The sequence below is a fragment of the Cibotium barometz genome, chromosome 15 (genome assembly GCF_041138505.1).
Source record: "Cibotium barometz isolate CiBa-2024 chromosome 15, ASM4113850v1, whole genome shotgun sequence".
Lineage (NCBI taxonomy): Eukaryota > Viridiplantae > Streptophyta > Polypodiopsida > Cyatheales > Cibotiaceae > Cibotium > Cibotium barometz.
The window spans coordinates 3,943,672-3,967,450 of record NC_141060.1 but is presented as its reverse complement, the minus strand read 5'-3'; the positions used below and the strand labels follow the sequence as shown (position 1 = coordinate 3,967,450).

Here is a 23,779-nt window from a genome sequence, read left to right as displayed (position 1 = left end):
GATGAAGTTACCTTGCAAAAGCTAATGCTTGTACTACATACTTTCTGCATGGAAAGCGGCCTGACTGTAACTGTGAGCAAAACTAAGCTAATGGTGGTCAAAACACAGCAACCAAACACGCTCCCATGCATTGTGTACAATGGGCATCCAATAGAGGAGGTGTCATCTTTCAAATACCTTGGCATCGACATACCTACCAACTATAGATGGAGCCAATGCATACAACGGAGAATTGATACAGGGTGGAGCAAATATTACCAATTTGAAAATTATTGCAGCCATAGTGATACAAGAAGATGGCACGTATGCCAAATGTTATTTGATGCATGTGTTGTAAACAAGCATCTCACAATCAAATTGGGATGATATTGAGAAAATGCAAAAGTTCTTCCTAACAAGACATCTGGGTGTTGAAGCTACAACGCCTTACTCAATACTACTCCTAGAGACAGGCTGTCAACCAATTGAATGCTACGCAATGAAGAGGGTTTTCCGATACATAATCAAGATCGAACGTATGAATGATGATAGATTACCCAAGAAGGCGTAGGAGACAAGCAAGAGGCCACAAAAGAATCATAAAAGTAAGATGTTATCTTCCGGATGGATGCAAGGCTGGTTCAAACGATGGAAGGTAGACAAATACCTAGAACTGCCACATGAAAATATGGATATGGAAGTTTTCCATCACGCTCTCCTAGAGACACTCTGTAACAAGTGGCAAATCAGCTGAAAAAAAGGCTAAATTTGAATACTATTGTGATGCCATTAATCCTGATTTTTGGTCATTCTACACACAAGGAGAGGACAACACTCAAGCATACATAAGCACACCAATGCCACCCCTTGCACGCATGAATATAGCATGTCTTCGGACAAGATCACACCCAAGCTTGAGATTTAAAGAGGAGCATGGCAGAAGGTGCCAAGGCAGGAAAGAATCTGCAAATTTTGTGACATGAACGCCATGGAGACTGAAGAACATATGGTCATGGTTTGTCCTCGATATACACATATTCAAGGCGGTTTCAACAAACTCCTTGAAGGCCACGCACAGTTGCCACAAGTATTGCTTACAACCACACCCACTATTTTGGGGGCATTCATCACTCAACTCTTCAAACATAGAGAGGAGCTTGAGTCACATTATGCCAGACACTAGCTTGCTAGTTTTACCCTTCATAGTAACAGAAGGAGACTTTTTTTTTGTCTTGTACTAGTTTGTTGGTCCCATGGGTCATATTTGGCCCCTAGTGGACAATAATACAATCTTCTTCTTCTTCTTCTTCTTCTTCTTCTCTCTCTCTCTCTCTCTTTCTCTCTCTCTCTCTCCCTAGTTGTTGCTTCCGGATGCCCCCTACTGATGTATTGTGGGGCTATTTGTTTTCTTTTCCAGAAAGTGTATCAGATGTCACTTGGTTGTAACTTTGGTCTCATAGGTCACTTTGGCCTTTTGAAGATGTTAATATAACATTTCATTTCATTTCTCTCTTAGCTCATCAACTCCAGTCTAGGACATGCTCCATCGCCATCGAGCTACCTTTCCACGTGACATAGCTGAGGGAGACCTCTCGGCCATACTCGTCAACCCCATGCTTGACATTTTGGAGAGTGGTGTACCATCTACTCGGAGCTGATGTTGCTCCCATGTTTTTATGTTCGTAGTATTCCATGACGAGTTTCCATGGATAGTTTTGTATCACCCAGTGAGATAGCTATATTTATGTTTTCATTCTGTTTTATTTTCCATTCCATGATGAGATATGCCATGGACATTATTGTACCATTTTGGTCTCATAGGCCCATTGGGTCTTTAGTAGACGCTTAATATATCTTTCTTTCTCTCTCTCTCTCTCTCTCTCTCTCTCTCTCTCTCTCTCTATTTCTGCACATCTCTCTCTATGTTGTGCATTATCTTTGTCACGAATGATTTGTTGAATTTTTGAACATTGAAGTTACCGATTCTATCCACCGAGCTTCCGCATACATTGGTATCAGAGCCTTCTTCACGTGTGAAGATTCAGCCAAAAAACTAGACAAAAAAAGATTTTTTTTTCTCGCTTGTGTGGTTGGTTTCTACTAGACTCTGGAGGACCACCCCTTTCGGTGTGACTCTTGTCCCTAGAAGGATGGTTGGTTTTTAGCCTCCGGAAAGTCTCCCACATGCATAGTGGATGGTCAGATTGCGTTCCGGCAAGGAAGGACATATTTCCGCTTCGGCGAGTTTCAATGAAGAGAGAACAAAGAACTTCGGAACAAGGAGAATGAGGCAATCCTTCGAGGGTGGCGGACATGAGTGTGCACAACATGTTCTAGATGATGATGCGAGAAATTGCAGACTAGAGCACCAAATTGGAAGAGCAAAAGGCGTAGACCTTGGCCATGGAAGTAAGAACCCGTTTTCCAACCATTTTTCTCCATCTCCTCCTCTCTCTCCTCCACTTTCCCACATCCCAATAGCAAATCCTCTAGCAGATAACCCTTCTAAGGGGTTACGATTGCAGCCGAGTTCGACCCTCCAATTGTAGATGCAAGCAATGAAGATTCGATTGATGGAAGACCGTACGGTAGCATCATGTGCTGCTGCACAAGAAGAGGCTAGGCGACGTGTGGAGCACGAAAGATTTCTTGTGGCTTCCTCGAGTCATCCTCCCGAGAGGATGAACTTCAGAAAGTATAATGGTAAACTCGATTCCACAACCCTTTATTCTTGTTTGCATCAATTTGAAGCTTATTTTGCTGCAGTTAAAAAAAATGATACTGACAGAGTGATGTTGGCTAGTTGGTATTTGGAAGGTGAGGCCATTCCATGGTGGACCCAATGACGCATGCCCACACCAGATTAGGTATGGCAGCTTATGTCTGGAAAGAGTTTGTTCTCGATCTTAAGCAGTGGTTTCTACTATCCCCCCATTATCTTAAGCGACTCGAAGATGAGTTTAGGGGGCGTGCCAAAACGTGCAACTAGTCCTACAGTTTGCCAATAAAATTTCAAACTTATGTTTGCGATTGGGCATATCTGACAAGAACAAGAAAGAGCAGTTCCTTTATGACCTTGATACGCAAATCTAGTTCGAAGTGCATATGTTTCGGCCAGCCACCTTCGAGGATGCACTCTTGCTTGCGCAGAGTGTTGAAATGAAGTACAATGGCAAAAAGTCCAAGACTTCCACTCCCAAGGCACCCGCCACAAGGAAAAAAGGCCAGAACTAGATAGAGTCTTCCCCAAGACAAAGTACGGGAGTCTTTGGCTCCAAGAACTCGACCAATGCACCCAAGCTTACTCCATACCAGAAAGCTCAGGCAGGCAAGACTGGTGGGAAACTGAGTGCCGAAGAGACAACTCAGTACAAGGAGGAGGATAGGTGTTTCTTTTGTCACACAAAAGGACACGCTTCTAAGGATTGTCCAAAGAAGCCTACCACTCGGCAGACTACCACCCCGGCCTTCACGGCTTCTGTAGTGACCCCAGCTTCCACACAGACCCCAGCGGCCGTCCCTAAAAACACTCATCAAGACTGGCAAAGGAACCAAATGGTGACAGTGATCATTTAGTTGGTGACGCAGAGGGGCGTGGGTATCATCAACTCCTCCATCCAAAGGCGTGTCCTTTTGGGCAAGTTGATTGTTCATGGCCGCCTTCCGGGCGGCGAGATTTGAAAGAACTTAGGATCTCCGTCTGCACTCCGATTTTGGGAGACCTGTAACCGCTACCTATATCTACAGGAGGCCTACAAATCGGAAGACAAAATACACATTTTTAGATCACTTAACTAATTCCAACCATGGACATTATTAACAACATTAAAACTATAAATGACCAAGAACACTTGACACCAACACTAGGGCCGGAAAGGGCTGGCCCCCTTCTCAATACATTTGTATTTCTTGGAGTATTTATATGTACAAGTGTCACGGGCCAATAGGCCAGATTTCTTCTCACATGGAGTGAATATAACTCAAACAATTGGGTACTTGTCGATGAAGTCTGGACAGTCGAAGAAGTCCGAAGTCACAGGCACACTCCCACCTTCACTGGGTGCACACCTACCTTTTATTGGTCTTTCGGGACCATGCGCCAACAGGCACTCCCGTACTAGCACAGGTAAAGGGGTACACCGTGGAGGGAACATTGCTTGGTTCTCCCAGATAAGCTTTGCTCCCGAACTCCGTAGTGTTTCTAACCTTCAAGGAAAAACAAACCAAACTAGGAAAGTTTTCTGAGTATGGTTAGCATAAACATGCTTTGTTCCTGCTCTGCACAAAACTACAAGAAGTACAGGTCCTGGTACAAGAAGTACAGGCCTGATATAGCAAGTACAGGCTTGGTACAAACAAGTATAGGGCCTGGTACAGGAGCAACAAATCAGGTACAATAGGTACAATCTTAGCACACGAAGAAGAAGTGCTTTGGATCTGGCCCCACATACTTCGCAAAAGACTCACATGAAAAGCATTGTGAATCTTCCAATGGTTGGGTAAAGCAAGCTTGTAGGACACTTCATTGATCTTGTCAACTACTTTGAAGGGTCCATAATATCGAGTAGAAAGCTTTGGATATGCTCCCTCTCGTCCTGGCCTCTTCCGAAGCCTAGCTTTCTCAATGTCCTTCACCACAGATAAGCAATTATCCTTCATAAGATAACCCTCTTTGATCACATAAGAGGCATGTGAGTGACCAGCCATCAAATCAGTCCATATATGGGAAAAATCAGCATCCAAATGATAAAGATTAGGCATGGCAGATAAGTCCCCATGGGAGGCCACTGAAAGTGCAGCCATATAAGGCCTCCTGGACAATGCATCTGCCACTACATTCTTCTTTACCGGAGTATGTACAATCTGAAAATGAAACATGGAAAGAAGGTTTGCCATCCTCATTTGCATCTCCGAGAGCTTAGTTTGAGATAAAAAGTACCTCGAGCTTTGATAATCTGTCTTGACTACAAATTCAGCCCCAAGAAGATAATGCTTCCATATCTTTAAGGCATGAATTACAGCTAAGAGCTCTTTTTCATAAATGTCCATATGGATCTCGGCATCATGCAATCGACGGCTTTCATAAGCAACTGCATGACCCTCTTGATTTAGGACAGTCCCTATATAATTTCCACATGCATCACATTCCACCGTGAATGGCTTTTGCAAATCGGGAACAATCAACACGGGCCCACAAATGATGGCATTTTTGAGTTGCAAGAAGGCATCTTGCTCATTCGAAGTCCATTTGAAGGTGGCTTTCTTCTTTGTAAGATCATGCAATGGCGAGGCAATGTTGGCAAAATGCCTGATGAATCGCCTATAGTATGAGCATAACCCCAGAAAGCTATGCACGTGATGTACATTTTGCAACTCTGGCCAATTTCGAATGGTTTCAATTTTAGCAGGATCCATTCTTGTTACACCCTCTTTAGATACGATGTGCCCCAAATAGTGTATCTCTGAGAGGAAGAACTCACTTTTCTTAGCATTTATGAAGAGTTTATGCTTTCGTAACTCTTCAAACATTGTAGCCAAATGAGTCTTATGCTCCTCATTCTTGGAGAAAACTAAGATGTCATCAAAGAATACACCTGTGAACTTACGATGGGGTCGAAATATCCTGTCCATTATGCGGTTGAATGTTGCCGGGACATTGGCAAGGCCAAAAGGCATTATGAAGAATTCATACAATCCAAAAGCTGTTCTGAATGTAGTCTTATGGACATCTTGGGATACCACACGAATCTAGTGGTAACCACTCTTCAAATCTATACAGCTGAAACAAGCCGAACCATCAAGCGTATCCAAGATGTCATCTATGCGTGGGATTGGGAACCTGTGCTTGATGATGAGCTTGTTTAGAGCTCGATAATCCATGCACATGCGGAAAGATCCATCCTTCTTTTGCACAAGAAGTACGGGAGAACAAAAGGGTGAGGAGCTTGGCTGAACCAAACCCTTTTCTAAGAGCTTATTAACCTGCTTCATAATCTCCTCTTGTTGTGCAACACACACACGATATGCGGGTTTGTTAGGTGAGGAACTACCTGGCACAAGATCTATGCGATGATCTTCAGGTCTCTCAGGTGGTAGTTCTCTTGGCAATGCATCGGCAAAACAAGCTTTATATGCATTAAGAAAATTCAGCCTATCTTGAGTCAATACATCCACATTCACATTACTTTGTTCAATTTTTTCACGAACAAAAACCAAGTACGCGGAAAGACTCTTTTTCATTGCCTTATTAATTTGGATGTGAGATACAACTGGGATGGAATCCCCTTCCTTGCTCGCATCAATAACATGCATGTAGCCTCTGTGCATAAATGTGATCCTTTTGGTTTTATATTCTTTGTGAGGCTCAAGCCGATGATGCCAAGGCTTGCCAAGTAATACATCACATCCATTGAGTGGGGCAATCAAGAAATACTCATGATCCAAATAACCCTGTATATGCGCAACTTTCCAATAAGAGGCATGACCTGCACCTCTTTGCCAACAAAAGCTGCCTCTGCTTCAATTTGGGGTCCCATGTCCCCAATCTCTATGCCCAAGGCGTTTGCCATTTGTGTAGAGATGAAATTATATGTTGCACAATCATCAAACATGAATAGGGCGGGCTAATTCTTGATTTTTCCTCAAGCTTTGCATACCACTCTCTCTTTGCCATCATGCTCGGTGGTACCCTGCTCATTGGGTATGGCATGCACATTTGCCTTTGGTGGCTTGTCTTCATGCTTTTGCTTGCGGGTAGGGCATTGCCTAAACATGTGCTCTTTACTACCACAAGAAAAGCATTTCCCCTCTTTGTTGGCATATTACTTTCTTTGCCCGGGGGTCAAGCCAAACTTATTCTGCTTTAGTGCAATGTCTTTGGATGGGGTTCTTTCAGCTTTACCACCCTTTTGGGCTTTCTAAAAGCTCTTTTTAGGTGGCTGTCCACTTTTTTGTAGGTTTGGGACAGCTCTCTCTTTGCCCTTAGAACCTCCCTGGTCTTGCTTAATTTTAAGCACCCACTAGCTCCAACATGCACATACTTGTTGCCTCCTGTCCCATGAGGAGTAGATGCATGGCGAGAAGTGACTGATACCTCTTCCTTGTGTATAAAAGACCTCAACCGTTGAGATGCTGGGTCTCCCTCCTGCTTCAAACGAGGTGGATTCTTGAATACTAGCTCTTCATCCTCTCCTTCCTTGAGATCACCCTTGCGGATGAGATAGGAGAGTGCCAACTCCCTTGGCTTCTTGCCCACTTCACGAGCCATGGACTCAAAGGTCATATCCATCATAGCATCAGCTTTCCTTCCTTCAATGACACTTTGTACATGGGGATCTTCATGTAGAAATTTCAGCTCTTGCTCCTTTGCCTGCAAAAGCTTCATGTGCTCCAATTCAGCCCTCAAGGCATTGGGCTCATCCTCATGCATAGGCTCTTTTCCACGGGATGGCTGTCCCATGAATGCACTGTCATAACCTCTCTCAAGAGGTTTGTGCCTTCCAAGCAATGCATCGGAATCACGTGAAGCACTTGATTGACCTCTTGAATTTGGCACCTCCAAAGGATTGCCTTGGCTGTCCATTGAGTCAAGTGTTTGTGTATGCTTCCAATACTCAAAACACCGTGCCTCCTCTTGAGAAAGAGACGACCGGGCTCTGATACCAATGTAACCACTCCCTACAGGAGGCCTACAAATCGGAAGACAAAATACACATTTTTAGATTACTTAACTAATTCCAACCATGGACATTATTAAACAACATTAAAACTGTAAATGACCAAGAACACTTGACACCAACACTAGGGCCGGAAAGTGCTGGCCCCCCTCTCAATACATTTGTATTTCTTGGAGTATTTATATGTACAAGTGTCCGGGGCTAATAGGCCAGATTTCTCCTCACATGGAGTGAATACAACTCAAACAATTGGGTACTTGTCGATGAAGTCTGGATAGTCGAAGAAGTCCCAAGTCACAGGCACACTCCCACCTTCACTAGGTGCACACCTGCCTTTCACTGGTCTTTCGGGACCTTGCACCAACAGGCATGCCCGTACTAGCAAAGACAAAGGGGTTCACCGCGGAGGGAACATTGCCTGGTTCTCTCAGATAAGCTTTGCTCCCGGACTCGTAGTGTTTCTAACCTTCACTGGCTCTCAGAATTCTAAGGGCGCGGTTAGCACTACCACTCAGGGAAAAACAAACCAAACTAGGAAAGTTTCCTGAGTATGGTTAGCATAAACATGCTTTGATTTTGCCATGCATAAAACTTAAAGAAATCTTTGAACTTAATTTAGAAAATTTTAGTTTTACACAAATTTGAAATACAAGGCACCTGGTATAGCTTGTAGTAGGAGTCAATGGAGATGCATTCCTTTTACCATGCAGTCAGGTCCACTTGGTACAGCCATGGGTGCAGTAGGTACAACACAGGCATCAGCATGTACAATCCACGAGGTACAGTAGGTACAACAAGTACATGTCTTGGTACAACAAGTAAAAGTCTTGGTACAACAAGTACAGGTCTTGGTACAGCAAGTACAGGCTTGGTACAACAAGTCCCTTGGTCTGTTTGCCCAGTGGTCACGTGGCTTGGCCGCACGTATCGTGGGGAACTTTGAGCATGGGTCTCGCTTGGTCACTTGTATATTTATATGTTCAGACTACTGCTCCCAAAGGTCGAGGAGAGGGGCCTCACTGGGATTTGGGGCAGGGACAAACTCAGCCTCGACATTGACTCTTCCATCCCTCCAGAGTGGCTGGCTTCAATATTCCCCGTAGTGGCTGGGAGTGTTTACGAGGCATGATAACCCTTGGCAGTCCATTGCGCAGATGAGAGCTCTACCTTACTCACCTTCTCTATCGGACCTCATGGAGAGAGGAAAGCCCCCCATGGAGAATTTTAGAGGATGCACCTTGTAGAGGGTGAGGGCGATTGGTTTCCATGCGTTGGAAGCGGCTGTGGGCATAGTTGTCAGGTACAATACCGCACGGTTTGTACGATACGATACCGTATGTGAAAATACGGTACGGTATAAATCAATGTTTCAAAAAAATACCTATAAACTTACATATTTCCAATTCCAGATATGGAGTATTTTAAAGAGGAGGGAAGCATAGGAAGCTCAAATAGCCATAGATAAGCAAAAAAAGAAGAAGCTCAAATAGCCATAGATAAGCAAAAAAAACCATTACCTCCCAAAAAAACCGTACGGTATTCTGTACGATAAGCTATTGTACGCCGTACGGAAACAACCCTAGCTATGGGCCACGGAAGATCACTCTTTTTGTGGTAGCTGTCACCAGCCTGGATAATTTCCAGTCTGAAAGGGGTCTGGTGGACTCCAGGATGTTTAAATATTTGGAAAGTACAAGCTTTGGGAATGGGGGATTATCCTAGAATACAAAGGACCACACTCCTAAAATTTAGGAGAGTTGCTATTTTTGGCTCGACTCCGATGGAAATTCTGTTTGCGTCATTACATCTGGAATTGAGGAGATACCAAGAGTTGGCAAAGTGCCTATGACAGAATGTCTACCAGTTGGGATATTTTTAGAGATAAAGTTTATGAAAGGACCCATCTCTTAGATTGGGACATGTGGCAAGAAAGTGGACCAAAGTGAGACAAGTGGCATGACACTTGTTAGAAAGTGGATCAAAGTGAGACAAGTGGCCTCACACTTGTCACTTCAGCTATTGTGTGGCTCTCCACTTGTCATTGTAGCCTTCTCTTGCCATTTTAGCTCATGGGAGGCCCAAATCTATAAATTGGAGCCCTCTCTCTTCATTAATGGAGGCTCTCTTGCTGCACACTAGCCTCTACCACCGTTACAGGCTGCCCTAATGATGGCTACTCTCTTTCTCTCTCTCTTGAAGGCTGCCCATGAAGAATACCGGCTGTTGGGTACTGTTTTGGAGGCTTCCATCACGAAGAAATACTGAAGGCAAGGGTATTTAATCATTTATTATGATTTCTAGCCATTGTACTTGTTGTACCAGCATTTGTACTTGCTGTACCATCCCTTGTACTGGCTGTACCAGCTTCTGTACTTGTTGTACCACCCATTGTACCGGTTGTACCAGCTTCTATACTTGCTGTACCTGTTGTACCAGCTATCGTACCGGCTGTACCAGCCATTGTACCTGTTGTATCGGCTGAATGGAGAGTTGTACTTGCTGTACTCTTTCTATTGCATGAAGACCCGTGGTTTTTGGGGAAGAATCAGTACCCACACGGAGGTATATGGATTATATTGTTGGCTCAGCATTTCTACAGCCTATGTTCCGGCTTGGTTGCCTCGTGTTGGGCTGTGTTATGGCATTTGTATTTGGATAATCCGGCATCTCCCATGGGGAGAGTAAGGCCCTCAAAGCTTGTACATGATATTATTCTCCTTGGGTAATAAAATACTCCAAGGGGGGGGGTCGGCTCATTCCGGCCTCTATGCGGTGTCACACGTGCAAGCTCCATTTTCAGCATTTGTGGATGTTTTGTCCAGCTTTATGTTTTATGCAAAGTGATGATGGATATGTGTTAAGGCTGTGGCCATGTTTAAATGTTTTAATATGCATAGATGGTATCAACAAGTGCGTCAAAGGCCCTAGTCCCCCGAGCACCGGCCGTGAGTTTCAGCAGCAGCTGGTACATAGGAGCTTGGTAGTTGGCACTTGGCTAGCCATCGGAGGTAGGCTACAGTCTGTCCGAGGTGTGGTCATCCCCAGGAGTCCCAGCGTCATCGACTTTGGGATTGCTCGAAGACTCCACAGGTTTGGCAGCGGATCCTCTGCATCTTTATTTACTATAGACCGTGCCCCCTTCTGCATTGTTACGTGGGGCATTGTTGCTTAGGCCACTGAGGGCAAGGCCCTCATGTCATATGAGGAGGAGGGTGGGGGAGTAGCCCTTTAGGTATCTCACCTTCGTATTTTTGCAGTGCCAGTCCCAGCTCCATCTACTAGTCACTAGACTCTAGGTTCTTGCCAGAGATGGGAGATTTGTAGCAGTATTGCCGCATGGCACATTTGGAGAGCTCAATGGAGCGAAGCCATCAAAGGCACCTTCACTCCGCTAGCGGACTCCATCTGGAGCATCTGACTCGATATCATTCATACCCTTCGTGGACAGTGGGGGAAGCTTCAGGGTGGTTAAGACCACATGTGGAAGCATCGGGAAGCCTTCCTGAGCATCTGGTGGCCTGATCCCTTCTCACTGACAGTGGTGGTGAGCCTGCTTGGCACTATAGACCACGTGTGTGGTTGTTTTCCCCCCCCATTGTATGAGATAGCCTTCTCCTCCTAGAGCGGCCACCAGCCGGAGGAGAAGAGCATCCTTCCCCCTCATTATGTTTCTTGACCCTCGCTCCCCATGTGGAGACGAGTTTGTACTTAGCCATTGAGGCTGTTTTTCTTGGTAAGCAATGGTAACTAATTGAAGGATCCTTTTCCTGGAAAAAAAAAAGGTTTGGTACCTACCGAGAAGCGCTACCGAGGGACGGTGTGGTCTTCCTGCACGGAGGTGTCACAACTTGTGGGTGCAAAGCAGCCACAATACCAAGAGGGGTAGTGGGGATTTGAACTTGGATTCCCGAACTTGCCTTCATTAGTCATAATCCGACATTGCTGGGCTTAATGCCCATTGGCACTCAATTAAAACTCTACAAACACGTGTATCTTTCTTTGTACAGTATTACTATCTCCTTTAAAGCTGGTTATGAAGTGTAGTAGCGTTTTTTTTTGATTGATTAGAGCAAGCTAACGATCTTAAGTAATGGATCTGGTGGCCTGATCCCTTCTCACTGACAGTGGTGGTGAGCCCGCTTGGCACTATAGACCACCTGTGTGGTTGTTTCCCCCTCCCCCCATTGTATGAGATAGCCTTCTCCTCCTAGAGTGGCCACCAGCTGGGGGAGAAGAGCGTCCTTCCCCCTCATTATGTTTCTTGACTCTCGCTCCCCATGTGGAGACGAGTTTGTACTTAGCCATTGAGGCTGTTTTTCTTGGTAGCTAATCGAAGGATCTTTTTCCCGGGAAAAAAAAGGGTTTGGTACCTACCGAGAAGCGCTACCAAGGGACGTTGTGGTCTTCCTGCATTAATGTGTCACAACTTGTGGGTGCAAAGTGGCCACAATACCAACAGGGGCAGTGGGGATTTGAACTCGGATTCCGGAACTTGCCTTCATTAGTCATAATCCGACACTGCTGGGCTTAATGCCCACTGGCAGTCAATTAAAACTCTACAAACACGTGTATCTCTTTCTTTGTACAGTATTACTGTCTCCTCTAAAGCTGGTTATGTAGTGTAGTGATGTTTTTTTTTTGATTGATTAGAGCAAGCTAACCATCTTAAGTAATGGAATCATGATTCATGTTCAATTACATGTGCCCAGAGAAGAGATTTGAGCTCTGTCACGAATGAGCTTTGGCGCAAGTTTTATGCCCGCAAATTTAGCCCTGAAAATGTGGACCTTGTGTTGGAACGGATGAAGAAGAAAAAGGTCTCTTTCAAGTGGCATTTATTATACCAGGTATGAAAGGCCCATTCTTGGATATTTTACAAAGACTTCTATTGCAACTCTTTTTTTTGGGGAGATATGTATTAGGTGTTGGAGTTTCAACTCATGTCCCCCTTGTGGGCAGTGGAGGAAGGGCCTTCAGACTTGCTTAAAATAGAATCAATTATGCTTTACTTGCTGTTTTGATGTAAAACCATTTGCTTACTCATTTGTGTGTGTTCTTCTAGGCAAAGATGAGGGAACAAGAGGAAGTGCAAAAGAAGTGTGTGGATCGCTTGAAACAGCTATACATGGAGGCTGATATCCGTAAGCATACTTTTCATGCACTTGTAGACAAGGATAAATCAAGCAAGTGCAAGCTTATCTTTGTCTTCTGAGATGCATACTTTTAAAGTTATGGTGTGGCTCAAGTAGCTCCTAGTCTTGTTTGTCTTATTACAAACGGTATCCTATCTAGTAGCTATTGGCTATGATTGAGATTTTGCAACTTTAGTTGAGGTTTACATATAGAAAGTTTGTGTGCCTTGTTTGATTACTAGAGAAGCAGAGCAGGCAAACGCAAATGTGCACCAAAGTTCCCCCATCAAAGAAACGCCGAAGCTTTGAATCCAGAGGTATGTGATTCAACCCTTTGAAACCTCGTTCATGAGCTTTATGCAATTTGTTTATGCGTATTCATTAACTTGCTCACTACATCATGCAAACAAAGCTTATGCCACCACCACACTGATTCCTGTTGAAGCCACCAAAACTACCACTGAACTATGTCCATGTTGAAGGTATTTTTACTCAATTTTTTATCAATGAACTACGAGTATGCTTGTGCTTGTGAGTACGCACAATAAGAATTGTATAAGTACGAGTGCACATGCACATTCTCACTGCGTGAAAGAGAGGAAGAAATGTAGATTAACATCTACAAAAGACCAAAGAGTCTGAGACCAAAAGTGCTACAATATATCCAGGGGTATTATGGAATAAGGATTAAACCATCTAGCTAAAAAAGAAAAACAATCCATGAGTATGATAACATTACAATGTATCCATATAGTAACTGAAACATGTAGTGGGAAAAGCTGCCTAGCTAAAAGAAAGAGAGGACACATCATCTCAGTTACAATCACTCTACCGGGCCAATAGGGATCAATGTGTTTCCATGTAATAGCTGAAACATTTAGTGAGAAAAACTGCCCAGAGAGAAGACAAAATCCCTTTATTTGGTCAATAGGGATCAACATGTCTCCTCCCTATCAATGACATCTCTACATTCACTGCCTGTGAAGGAGTAATCATGTGTCTCTGGCGGATCCTTCGTATCTGAAGCTGTCTTGTAGAGGGTCGTCTTGGTTGAGTAGGCCTTTCTGTAACTAGTGTTTTCTAAAATGTAACCATTGGGAGGTATGGTATGGTCGAGGTATCTCTGGTTCTGCTGGTGTGTGCTGCCTGGTTCGTCTGGTGAGGTCATGTGACTCCGCGGATCTTGTGGTCATTGTCGAGTGTCTCCATTTGGGACTGGCTGAAAGAAACTAGGGATGAGTGGCTATGGAGCGTCTGGGGCCTGGGTCTGGACCTCCCCATATAGGTAATATAGGTGGTCTCTTTGTTGGCACAGCTTCATTAGGTATAGTGACTTGGAACAATGGATCAAAACCATCTCTGAAGAGACAGTGGAACCTCCCTTGTATGATTGTATCTCATAGTACATCAGGCATCTGAAAAAGGTAGCGTTTCTCCATCTTGACCTCAAGAGTGGACTGTGGAGCAGTGTCTACATATCTGTCCTACCTTGGAATTCCCTCTGCTTGTCTACTCTCCATTCTCAGGTGTGATGGGAAGAGACTCGGCCAGCCCTTCTGGTCTCTCACCTTTGCATCTTCATAGTGCTAGTGCCAGCCCCATCTACTGGTCAATGGACTCCTAGTTCGAGTTAGAGATGGGAGATTTGGAGCAGCATTGCCGCCTGGCACATCTAGAGAGCTCGATGCAGCGAGGCCATTGAAGGCACCCACATTCCGCCTACGGAGTCCATTAGGAGCATCTAGCTTGACATCATTCATACCCCCCGCGGACAGTGGGGGAAGCTTCACAGTGGTTCTGATCGTACGCAGAAGTGTCGGGAAGCCTTCTTGAGGCTCAGGCAACCTGATCCTTTTCTCATAGATAATGGTGGTGAGCCCACTTCGCACTACTGACCACATGTGTGGTTATTCCCTCCCCCACCCCTTGTATGAGATAGCCTTCTCCTCGTAGAGCTGCCCCTTATTTTGTTCCTCGATCCTCTCTCCATACATGGAGGCGAGTTTGTATCTAGCCTTTGAGGTTGTTCTTTGTTAACTAATAGAAGGATCTTGTTTTCGGGGAAAAAAAATCTGATTATGCAGCGTTGGTACCCAATTGGTGGCATACCTAGTACCATTGTATCAGATTGCGGCGCAAAGTTCACGAGTCATCCCCCCCCCCCCCCCCCCCGCCCTCCCTGACTAGCCTTAGGTCCAAGATCCTCCCGTAGTTATCATTTTTGACCGCCCGTATAGTAGGCGCATTTTATCTGCACGTGAGAATATGTGAATATGAAGCGGAAGCAAGTAGAGATCACAAGAGGGTAGACAGCCAACCTTTGAGCCAAGAACTTAAAAGTATTGAATGAATTATGAAGGCACAATGGCCATGCTTATATACATCTCATATAGAGCAGTCGGCCAGCTAGCAAAAGGCACACAACTGTAGCAAAAAGTGATAAATGCCTAAAAATAAGCTATAAATAATGGAAAAATATGGGAAAAATCCCTAATGACATCAGATAAATATTTGGTTAAATAGGGGCATAAAATGGATTGAAAGAGAGCTGGAGATGACATGTCCAACACCTCCTCTCAGCTCCAGCATGGGGTCCAATTCCCGTACAGGTAAGGAGCTGATCAATAGTATCTCGAGGAAGAGGTTTGATGAAGAGATTAGCAAGGTTGTCTCGAGAAGGACAATGCTCCAGTGTAAAGATGCCCTCAGCGACGACCAACTCACGAACGAAGTGAAAGTGGACCTCAATATGTTTGGTCTTGCTATGAAAGGATGAATTTCGAGCCAACGCCAAGGCACTCTGGTTGTCCGTAATAATATGGATCAGAGAATCTAAGAGTACATGAAGATTGCTCAACATCTGGAACAACCATAACACCACGTTTTACATTCATTCTAATCTAATCACATTCCCTAATAACCTTAGCTTGCATCCATTTTAATTTAATAGTATCCTAATCTTCTTCTACCTTATTCATGTGCCCCATACATGACACGATGGGCACTATATTTCAACACCCCTCCTTGGTGCCCAAATGGATCTCATCCCAAGAAGGTAGTGTGACATACATAGACATGACATTTGCCCCCCCTTAATGGAGACACACACATACATCACTTAGCCTACATCATCATTGGCTAGAGGTGATTACATCAACATGACATGACATCATGGACTTGAACATAGATAACATCACATCCACTTCCATATGGGCACATGTTAACCAAGGATTGCAATCCCCTGGATCTCTAAGAAATAAGATCGGAACCAAAAGTGAAGCAATAACTAGAAGTGGATCGTCGAGTATCCTGATCATGTGCCCAATCAGCATCAGAGTATCCAACAAGCTCAGTGTCTCCTCTCTGAAAGAGAGATCAGAGTCCAAGAGACTGGATAAGTATCAGAGAAGCCTTATTAGAGCGACTTGTCGATGAGCATGTCAAGGAGTAGAAGAAAACTTACTGAGAACACTCGAAATGTCTGGCCTGGTGTAAGTCAAATAAATAAAAGAACCAACAAGCCTCCGCTACTGTGTACTTTCCTCGAAGAGGGGAGAGGGATCATCACGGGAGAGCTTGGAGTTAGGATCCATTGGACAAGAAATTGGAGGGCACTCGGTCATCCCAAATGTCTCCAAGAGCTGCTGCAAATATCTGTACTGGCTAAGAAACACTCTATTAGAAGACTGATAAACCTCCATCCCAAGAAAGTAGTGGAGAAGTCCTAAATCAGTCATCTCAAACATGAGCTAAATCTGACTGGAGCTGTGTAGACTTGGCAAGATGTGAGCCAGTGATCAATAAATCATCAACATATAAGACAATCGAGTAGAGCAAAGCATCTTGAGCAAAGACATAGAGATTGTTGTCTACAAAGCATCTCTGGAATCCAAGGGAAAGAAAGAATGCATCAATCTTATCATACCACGCCTTGAGTGCATGCTTCAAACCATAAAGGGCTTTGTGCAATATCTGTACAGCTTACCCTCATGTCCTGGAACTTGAAAACCTTGAGGTTGTTCAACATACACCTCCTCATGTAAGTCACCATTAAGAAAGGCAGACTTGACATCCATTTGGTAAAACGGCCAGTCTGCTCATGAGCAGAAAGAGAAAGAGCTGTCTGGATGGTGGTGTATCTGGCTATAGGAGCAAAAGTTTCCTCATAATCCACACGCTCAATCTTAGAGTACCCTTTCACAACCAATTTTGATTTGTGTTTGTCTAGAGATCCATCATCATGAAACTTTGTCTCTCCAATAGCTTGTCAAGGCAGAGGCCGGTCCACAAGCTCCCATGTACGAATCCTCTCAATGGAATCAATCTCGGCCTCCATGGCTGCTCGCCACTTAGGAAGAGCAAGAGCCTCTTTAGTTTTAGTAGAGGCTTATATGACTGTATTAGTGTACTCATCTGGGCGAGGTTACAAGAACGACGAAGCTGCTGTAATGTCTGTGCACGTGTCAAAGATTGTGTTGAAGAATCAGCAAGCTAATGGGAGAGGTGGGAATCACGAACAGTGGTTGCCAGTTATCGTGGAATCTTGGCGGCAATCCTCCGTTACACAGGAGCAAGAGGAGGAGGAGAAGCCCGAGGAAGGAGAAAGTAGGGGTGGAGAGGCAAGGGGTAAAGAAGTGAATGGTGGAGAAGCTGGTGGTGGAGTTGTGGTGGCCGAGGAAGGAGGAGGGATCTAGATGGTAAGCTTGGGACGAGAGCAAGAATCATTTGAGGATTCAACAAAGTGAATATCGCGAGAAATCACCAAGGATCGCGACTCCAGATCCCATAATCTATAAGCTTTGAAATGAGAGCTATATCCAAGGAATCTGCACATCCTGGACTTGGGATCAAATTTGGATTTGTCAGAATTAGGGATATGAACAATAGGCATCACAACCGAAAATCCTGAAATAAGAGACGGAAGGTTTTTGTCCAGTAAAAGCCTCCTCTGGAGTCATATGAGAAACCGTCATCGTAGGAGAACGGTTGATGATGTAAACAACAGTGCTCACAACTTCTCCTAGAAAGAGGGAGGAAGATTAGAAGAACAAAGCATGGTACGTGCCATCTCTTGAACAGTCATGTTCTTGCATTCAACCACACCATTCTTTTGAGGAGTGTGAGGTGTGTAAAATTGACAGCTTATACCTATAGCGTGCGCTGAGCTAGGACCGTGTGAAACAATGAAGCCATTCTTTAAACTTGAGTTTAGTGAGTCTTTAGCAATCCTTTAAATAGCATACATGAATGTGAAACAGATGTAGTAGAGTCGACACCAGATGGGATCCGGAATTACCCATTGAAGGCCCCACCCCCCCCCCCCCCCCTGCAAGGAGGAGTATTTGCTTATTTCTTCTTCTGAAGAATTGTATACAAGCTGAAATGTGTCCACAAGATGAGTGGACAAACTGACTGACTAACTAACCGCCAAATGCAAGGACAAAGCTGTGACATGTGAGAGCTTATGACCGTCGTAAACACAACCTTAGTCTGACTTAACTGCACTTAATGATGTTTAAGAGACAAACAGATATGTGTCAATGCAATGCAGCTATATTAGATGAATGAATGATGTTACAATGAGATCCAAATGGATCTGTACTGCTGAATATGCTGCCTATATGCTGAATATGCGGGATGAACTGCTGTCCACTCTTTCCCTTGTCTCCTGGGAAGGAAACGCTGAAGGGAGGCTTTGGAACAGATGCTGAATGCTGATGGGCTGATGAAACGCAGACCTGATGGCTGAACTGAGCTGTATGTTGCTGCGTTTGCTGAAGATGAACGGCTGATGATGATGCGTTAGCTGTAGATGATGCTGAGGATGATGCGTTTGCTGATTATGCTGCTCCCAATGCTTCCTGGAGGAGATGCGTTGGAGAACACACTGCTCTGCTATGATCAACCTGCATGGCTGAATGGAGAGGCGCCTGAATATATATGCATGAATGCTGCTGGTCGGCCAGCATAAGGGCTGTCGGCCAGATGCCATGTCCATAAATGCTGTCGGCTGCCCCATAAATGCCTGTAAAAATACCTATTAAATTGCATAAATGCCAGTAAAATACTTGAATAATGCCTGATGACTACTGATGAGGCTAATGATGCCATAGAATGATGCCATGTCACTGTACACCTGACTGGTGTGCACGTGACAAAAGCGACCAAACGTTGGGCAGAATTGTGCATAAGCTTTAGGCAACTTTGAAGCTATCTTCGAGAGAAATACCGGCCCGAGACTGAGGGAAGGTGTGCTGAATACTCATGAATAGACTGAGCTTCTTTGCCTTTGGTTGAGAGCACAAGTAGGGCTGTAAGTATGCACAGGCAAGAGCCTAGGCATACATGCTTGGCTTCTGATGATAATCTCTGGTTTTTATTTGATGATTTATGGCCTGATCTGGAATTGTCCTTTTATATGCTTCAGGATGCCGAGTCGGCTGGCAAAAAATGTCCACGAGGATTTTATGCTAGTTGGCTGCCTGTATCTGGTCGGGTGGCTGCCAGTCCTAGCCAACTGGGCCCAAGACCTCAAGGGGTCCGGCCGACTGCTCCATAGCCTCCCAAAGATTGGTCGGCTGAGCCTAAAGTATGGCTAAGGGGTTGGCTACCCCCCTTGCAAGGCAAGCCGATCTTGGGTTTTGCCTTGGGGCTGGTAGGGCTGGCCCATTCTATATGAAGTGCAACTACATGCTCCTAATGCATCTATTGCTATGGCTGACATCTACCTGCTCCTGAATGATGAACACTTGCTGAATTCTCCAGAATGGGTTAAGAGGAGTGACTTGACACTCTTAATGCTGGGAGATTGACCTACGTAGCTCGTGCCTGACATGTCCCGGACTGGGCTCACAAAGGGATCACGGCATATGACAAATAAATCCTGAAAGGTACTACTTTTGTATATGATTCTTGCATGGTTGATGAGCTAGTTTGTCACTGTGTACCACAGTGCATGGGTGCACGTGACAATACCGTTCTGTGAGGAAAAATTATGGAAGGCTTTGGAGATGAATTCTCCTCCATTGTCGGAGCAGACTTGTCGAACCTTCTGTGTGGTCGCAATCTTGACCAAAGTCATCAATAATAAGCATAAAGTGTAACTTGGTTGAACACACTAATATTTAATGGACAACATACTCAATACAAGAAGTAATTTGCTAAATTGATAAGAGATGCACAATGAGCCGGAATGGCCGTCCCTTCCCTCAAATAAAGTATATTGATCTTGGGAGAATCAAGTACATAGTGTCATAACAATGTGGTGGTTGGTGTAGACTTGCAACTCACACTACCCTCTCAAGTGTCCATGTTTCCTACCATCTGCTCTCTATTGTTCCACCAATACATGGTAGCAACAATCTACAAGAGAGCACGTAGAACAAGAGAACACTACAGAGGGTATGTAACATGGAGTCCTGCTCCTCTCTCGTGCTACTTGCTTCCATATTTAAATATCAAAGCTTACCAATTGCAAGCAGAGTTGATGACAGCGGAAGTCTTCGCGATGGATGCGTTAGGAGTGTTGAAATCTTCAATTTGTTGCGATCCTTCACGACAAAAGTCTTCAAGAGGATGAAGGGAACCTGACAAAGCTTCCCCTATGGTTCAACTTGAGAAAGGAAGGCTGAAATTAGGGTTTTCAGCAAAAGGTCAAAAATTACAGCAAAAATAAGAGCTATTTTGTTGAATTTCAGTCATAGGAGTGTGTGGGAGAGTGAATACTACTTGGAAACACTCTTGGAAGCTTGGAAAACACACTAGCAAGCTTGGATATGGAGTTGGGAAGGAGAAAGTGCAGAAAATACAGCCAAAAAAGCCTATTGAAGGGGGCTCCTTCCTCTAGAGAGACAGGGAATAGAGATGGTCAGATGTCCACTCTAGGTGTCAGGTAGAGAGGACAAGTGAGTTGTGGTGTAAGTTGGGATGGACACATGGCTGGCTGCTCCTTTTGTACAAAGAGGATAAGGTTTGGGTGGTGGGCATTGGGTTTTGTCCACCTTGGGACATCGGTTTGTGTGAACACAAGGCTTGTCATAATTTATAAGTGAGTTTTGGTTGCCCAAAACTTAATGAAGCGTGTATACACTCACTTATAAATTAATGTCCACTCTAGGTGTCAGGTAGAGAGGACAAGTGACTTGTGGTGTAAGTTGGGATGGACACATGGCTGGCTGCTCCTTTTGTACAAAGAGGATAAGGTTTGGTTGGTGGGCATTGGGTTTTGTCCACCTTGGGATATCGGTTTGTGTGAACACAGGGCTTGTCATAATTTATAAGTGAGTTTTGGCTGCCCAAAACTTAATGAAGTGTGTATACACTCACTTATAAATTAATGCTTATTCCTAAGGCTAGGTTTATGACCAATACTTACCACCTATAGCCGGAGTCTTGGTTGAACTCTGACCAATAGTGAGGTTATGACAACAATAACCCATGTTTCACTTATATAGTGCCTAGTACACATGGATTTATTAATAATAACATTAGCCTCCTATACTAGCTTATTTTCTCCTAATACTGTATCAACCGTGCAAGTGGCCCGAATCCCTCTCGGAAAAGGCAATGGGATTTCCCCCGTATCTCGTAGTAATCCGGACAGCTAAACATATAATGGGCCTCATCTTCTACCACTCCGGTGGTGCATACTCTGCATGTCCTCTCCAATTGTGGGATGCTCTCAGCTCTATCAGTCTCTACTCCTGAGCTGGTCAATTGCATGAATACATTCTTGGAAATTGGAGAGGCTCAAGAAGTAATCTCTTGGGGGGAGAGAGAGAGAGAGAGAGAGAGAGATTGAGCTGATTTTGTTAAATGAGACTTCTTCTTGTATTCTCCCTTTTACTGCTGTCAGGTGGATCAACTAATCAGTTCAGTCACGTCAAAGGTCGTCTTATGAAGAAGGCAAGGATGGAGTTTGCTGCAAGGTTCGAATCTTTATCATGCCTTTTCCATTGGCTTAGTTTGACTTCTTATAATAAAAGATTATCTGCATGTGCATTGTACTTATATTTTATGCTTACTGTGTATATATTTTTAAGTGCAGCAATGAGACGAGAATGTCAAAGACGAACCGCCAGCCAACACCTGCCAAAATTGTCATTTCGCAGAAGCCTACCATCTTGACACCCTCACGTGTCCAGAAGCCAGCTTTAAAATCTGAGTAAGATTTAGTTTTGGCTTTATTTCCTTGGTTCTGTAAGAGCATGGCTACACAGTTTCTGGGGGTCTTCATAGTGAGTTCTTTTGTTGATTTAGTTTGAAATCTTCCTTTCTGTTACACAGCAATGCAACAGGTCAGAAATCCAACACCACAAGGATGGGTCTTGCAAAATAGGCATGGCTCAGCCGCTCCCCTATCTACCTTGGGAAAGATGTACAGACGATGATTTGCTGAGATCTTATACCTTTGATCCTTTGGGATGTGCTCATAGTAGTGACAATTAAGTTTTTAAGAAACACTCTACTTCTGCCAAAAGCTATTCTTGAAAGGAGGTAAATTTCTTGTGCCCGAGGTATACAATTCTGTACCTATTCGGTTCATATGTTGCGCCTAACTTAAGACTTTGGCTTTCCCTTGCCACCCATAATGGAGCTCTCAAATCTGTAACATGCTGTTGGCTGTATAAGCATGGTAGATACTAGATACGAACTGATTTCATCAAAGTCTGCCTGCGGTGATTTAAAAGTGGCACGCCCATTGGGTAAGGTTATAAACTGGAAGATGGCTGTCTCTATTTTAACAATTGGCTATGTATTCCACGTAGGCAAAAGACGGATCTTGAGCGAAGCTGATGACAGCCCTATAGCTGGAGACCTTGCGTATAAAGACTTAGATTGCAATAAAGAGGAGTTTCTTTTGGCCAGAACTCAAGGGGGATGTATTCACCATGTTCGTTGATGTTTGGTATATAAGAGGGTCAAAGCTGAAGGGGTAAAAATGCCTAAAAGGTTACACCCTGTAGACATTCCTTAGATGAAATCGGAATGTAATAGTTTGGATTTCATTACTGGATTGCCTTCAATTCATACATGGTACGATTCCATCTTGGTAGTAGTGGCTGGCTAACTAAGGTTGTTCACTTAATCCCTTAAAGTCTTCTTGAAAGATCTTGAAGAGAACGATAAACCAAGCCTAAACACCACCATGTAGTATTTACTCAATAAGAGCTTTTTCCTCCTTGACTTGTTCGTTTCATTGTCCAGATTACTCTTATGTAAGGGGTTGTGATTGGCACCTACACTTAGTGTAGAATGAGCGTGGTCATAAATAATGCTCCTTTTGTAAGGGGATATGATTGGCACATGCATCTCAAGTGTAAATGAGCATTCTCACATAATGATAGTACCTGCCTTAGATCATAGCAAGGAGCACAATGCTTGCCATGCAATGCTACCAAATTACATTGTTGCTCAAGAGCACAATACGATAGGTTATTGTTGCCTTTACAGCTATCTGCGCATACCATAAGAGAGAAAAATTGTCGAGTTTTGTTTTGTGGATCATTCTTAAGTTGCACAAGCCCTATTTGTACATTTGTTCTCTCAATACCTTATGCATGGAAGTTGTTGTTAATAAGAATGAGTGCTCACATAACCACTGCCCTGCTTGTTAATAAGAACGAGTGCTCGCATACCATTTGACCTACATTCTAAAACCATCTGTGTAATAGACTTGCAATCTTAATGCAGGAACGAGGTTAGATACTTACCTTTAGTTCTTTCTTTTCTTTTCCAGACAATGTATAGATGTCACATGGTTGTAACTTTGGTCTCATAGGTCACTTTGGCCTTTTGAAGACGTTAATATAACATTTCATTTCTCTCTCTCTCTCTCTCTCTCTCTCTCTCTCTCTCTCTCTCTCTCTCTTTCATTTCATTTCATTTCGACCAGAGATTGAGCAATCAGGCCAGCAGGCATTGCAGCTAAACCCAGAGTATAGCCGCACCAGAGGTACACTGATTGATCGGGCTATAGAGCTGGGGCGGTCC

General features: G+C 44.1%; 1 protein-coding gene across 2 annotated transcripts in view; it reads left to right on the top strand.

The window, feature by feature from the left end:
- LOC147630867 (transcription elongation factor B polypeptide) overlaps positions 1-22,981 on the top strand; it is a 50,886-nt gene extending 27,905 nt beyond the window's left edge. The window contains exons 2-8 of one of the 2 annotated variants that reach the window (XR_015267495.1): positions 12,365-12,502; positions 12,718-12,796; positions 13,030-13,104; positions 21,642-21,714; positions 21,834-21,950; positions 22,073-22,282; positions 22,555-22,981. Coding sequence is in view for 1 of the 2 variants with exons in the window: in XM_086809244.1 (XP_086665370.1) it covers positions 12,365-12,502; positions 12,718-12,796; positions 13,030-13,104; positions 21,642-21,714; positions 21,834-21,950; positions 22,073-22,124 (534 nt within the window). In the remaining variant the exon portion in view is untranslated. Of the gene's footprint in view, positions 1-12,364; positions 12,503-12,717; positions 12,797-13,029; positions 13,105-21,641; positions 21,715-21,833; positions 21,951-22,072; positions 22,395-22,554 lie in introns of those variants that run through there. The other variant, XM_086809244.1, reaches the window with a different exon arrangement.
- Positions 22,982-23,779: the final 798 nt, after the last annotated feature.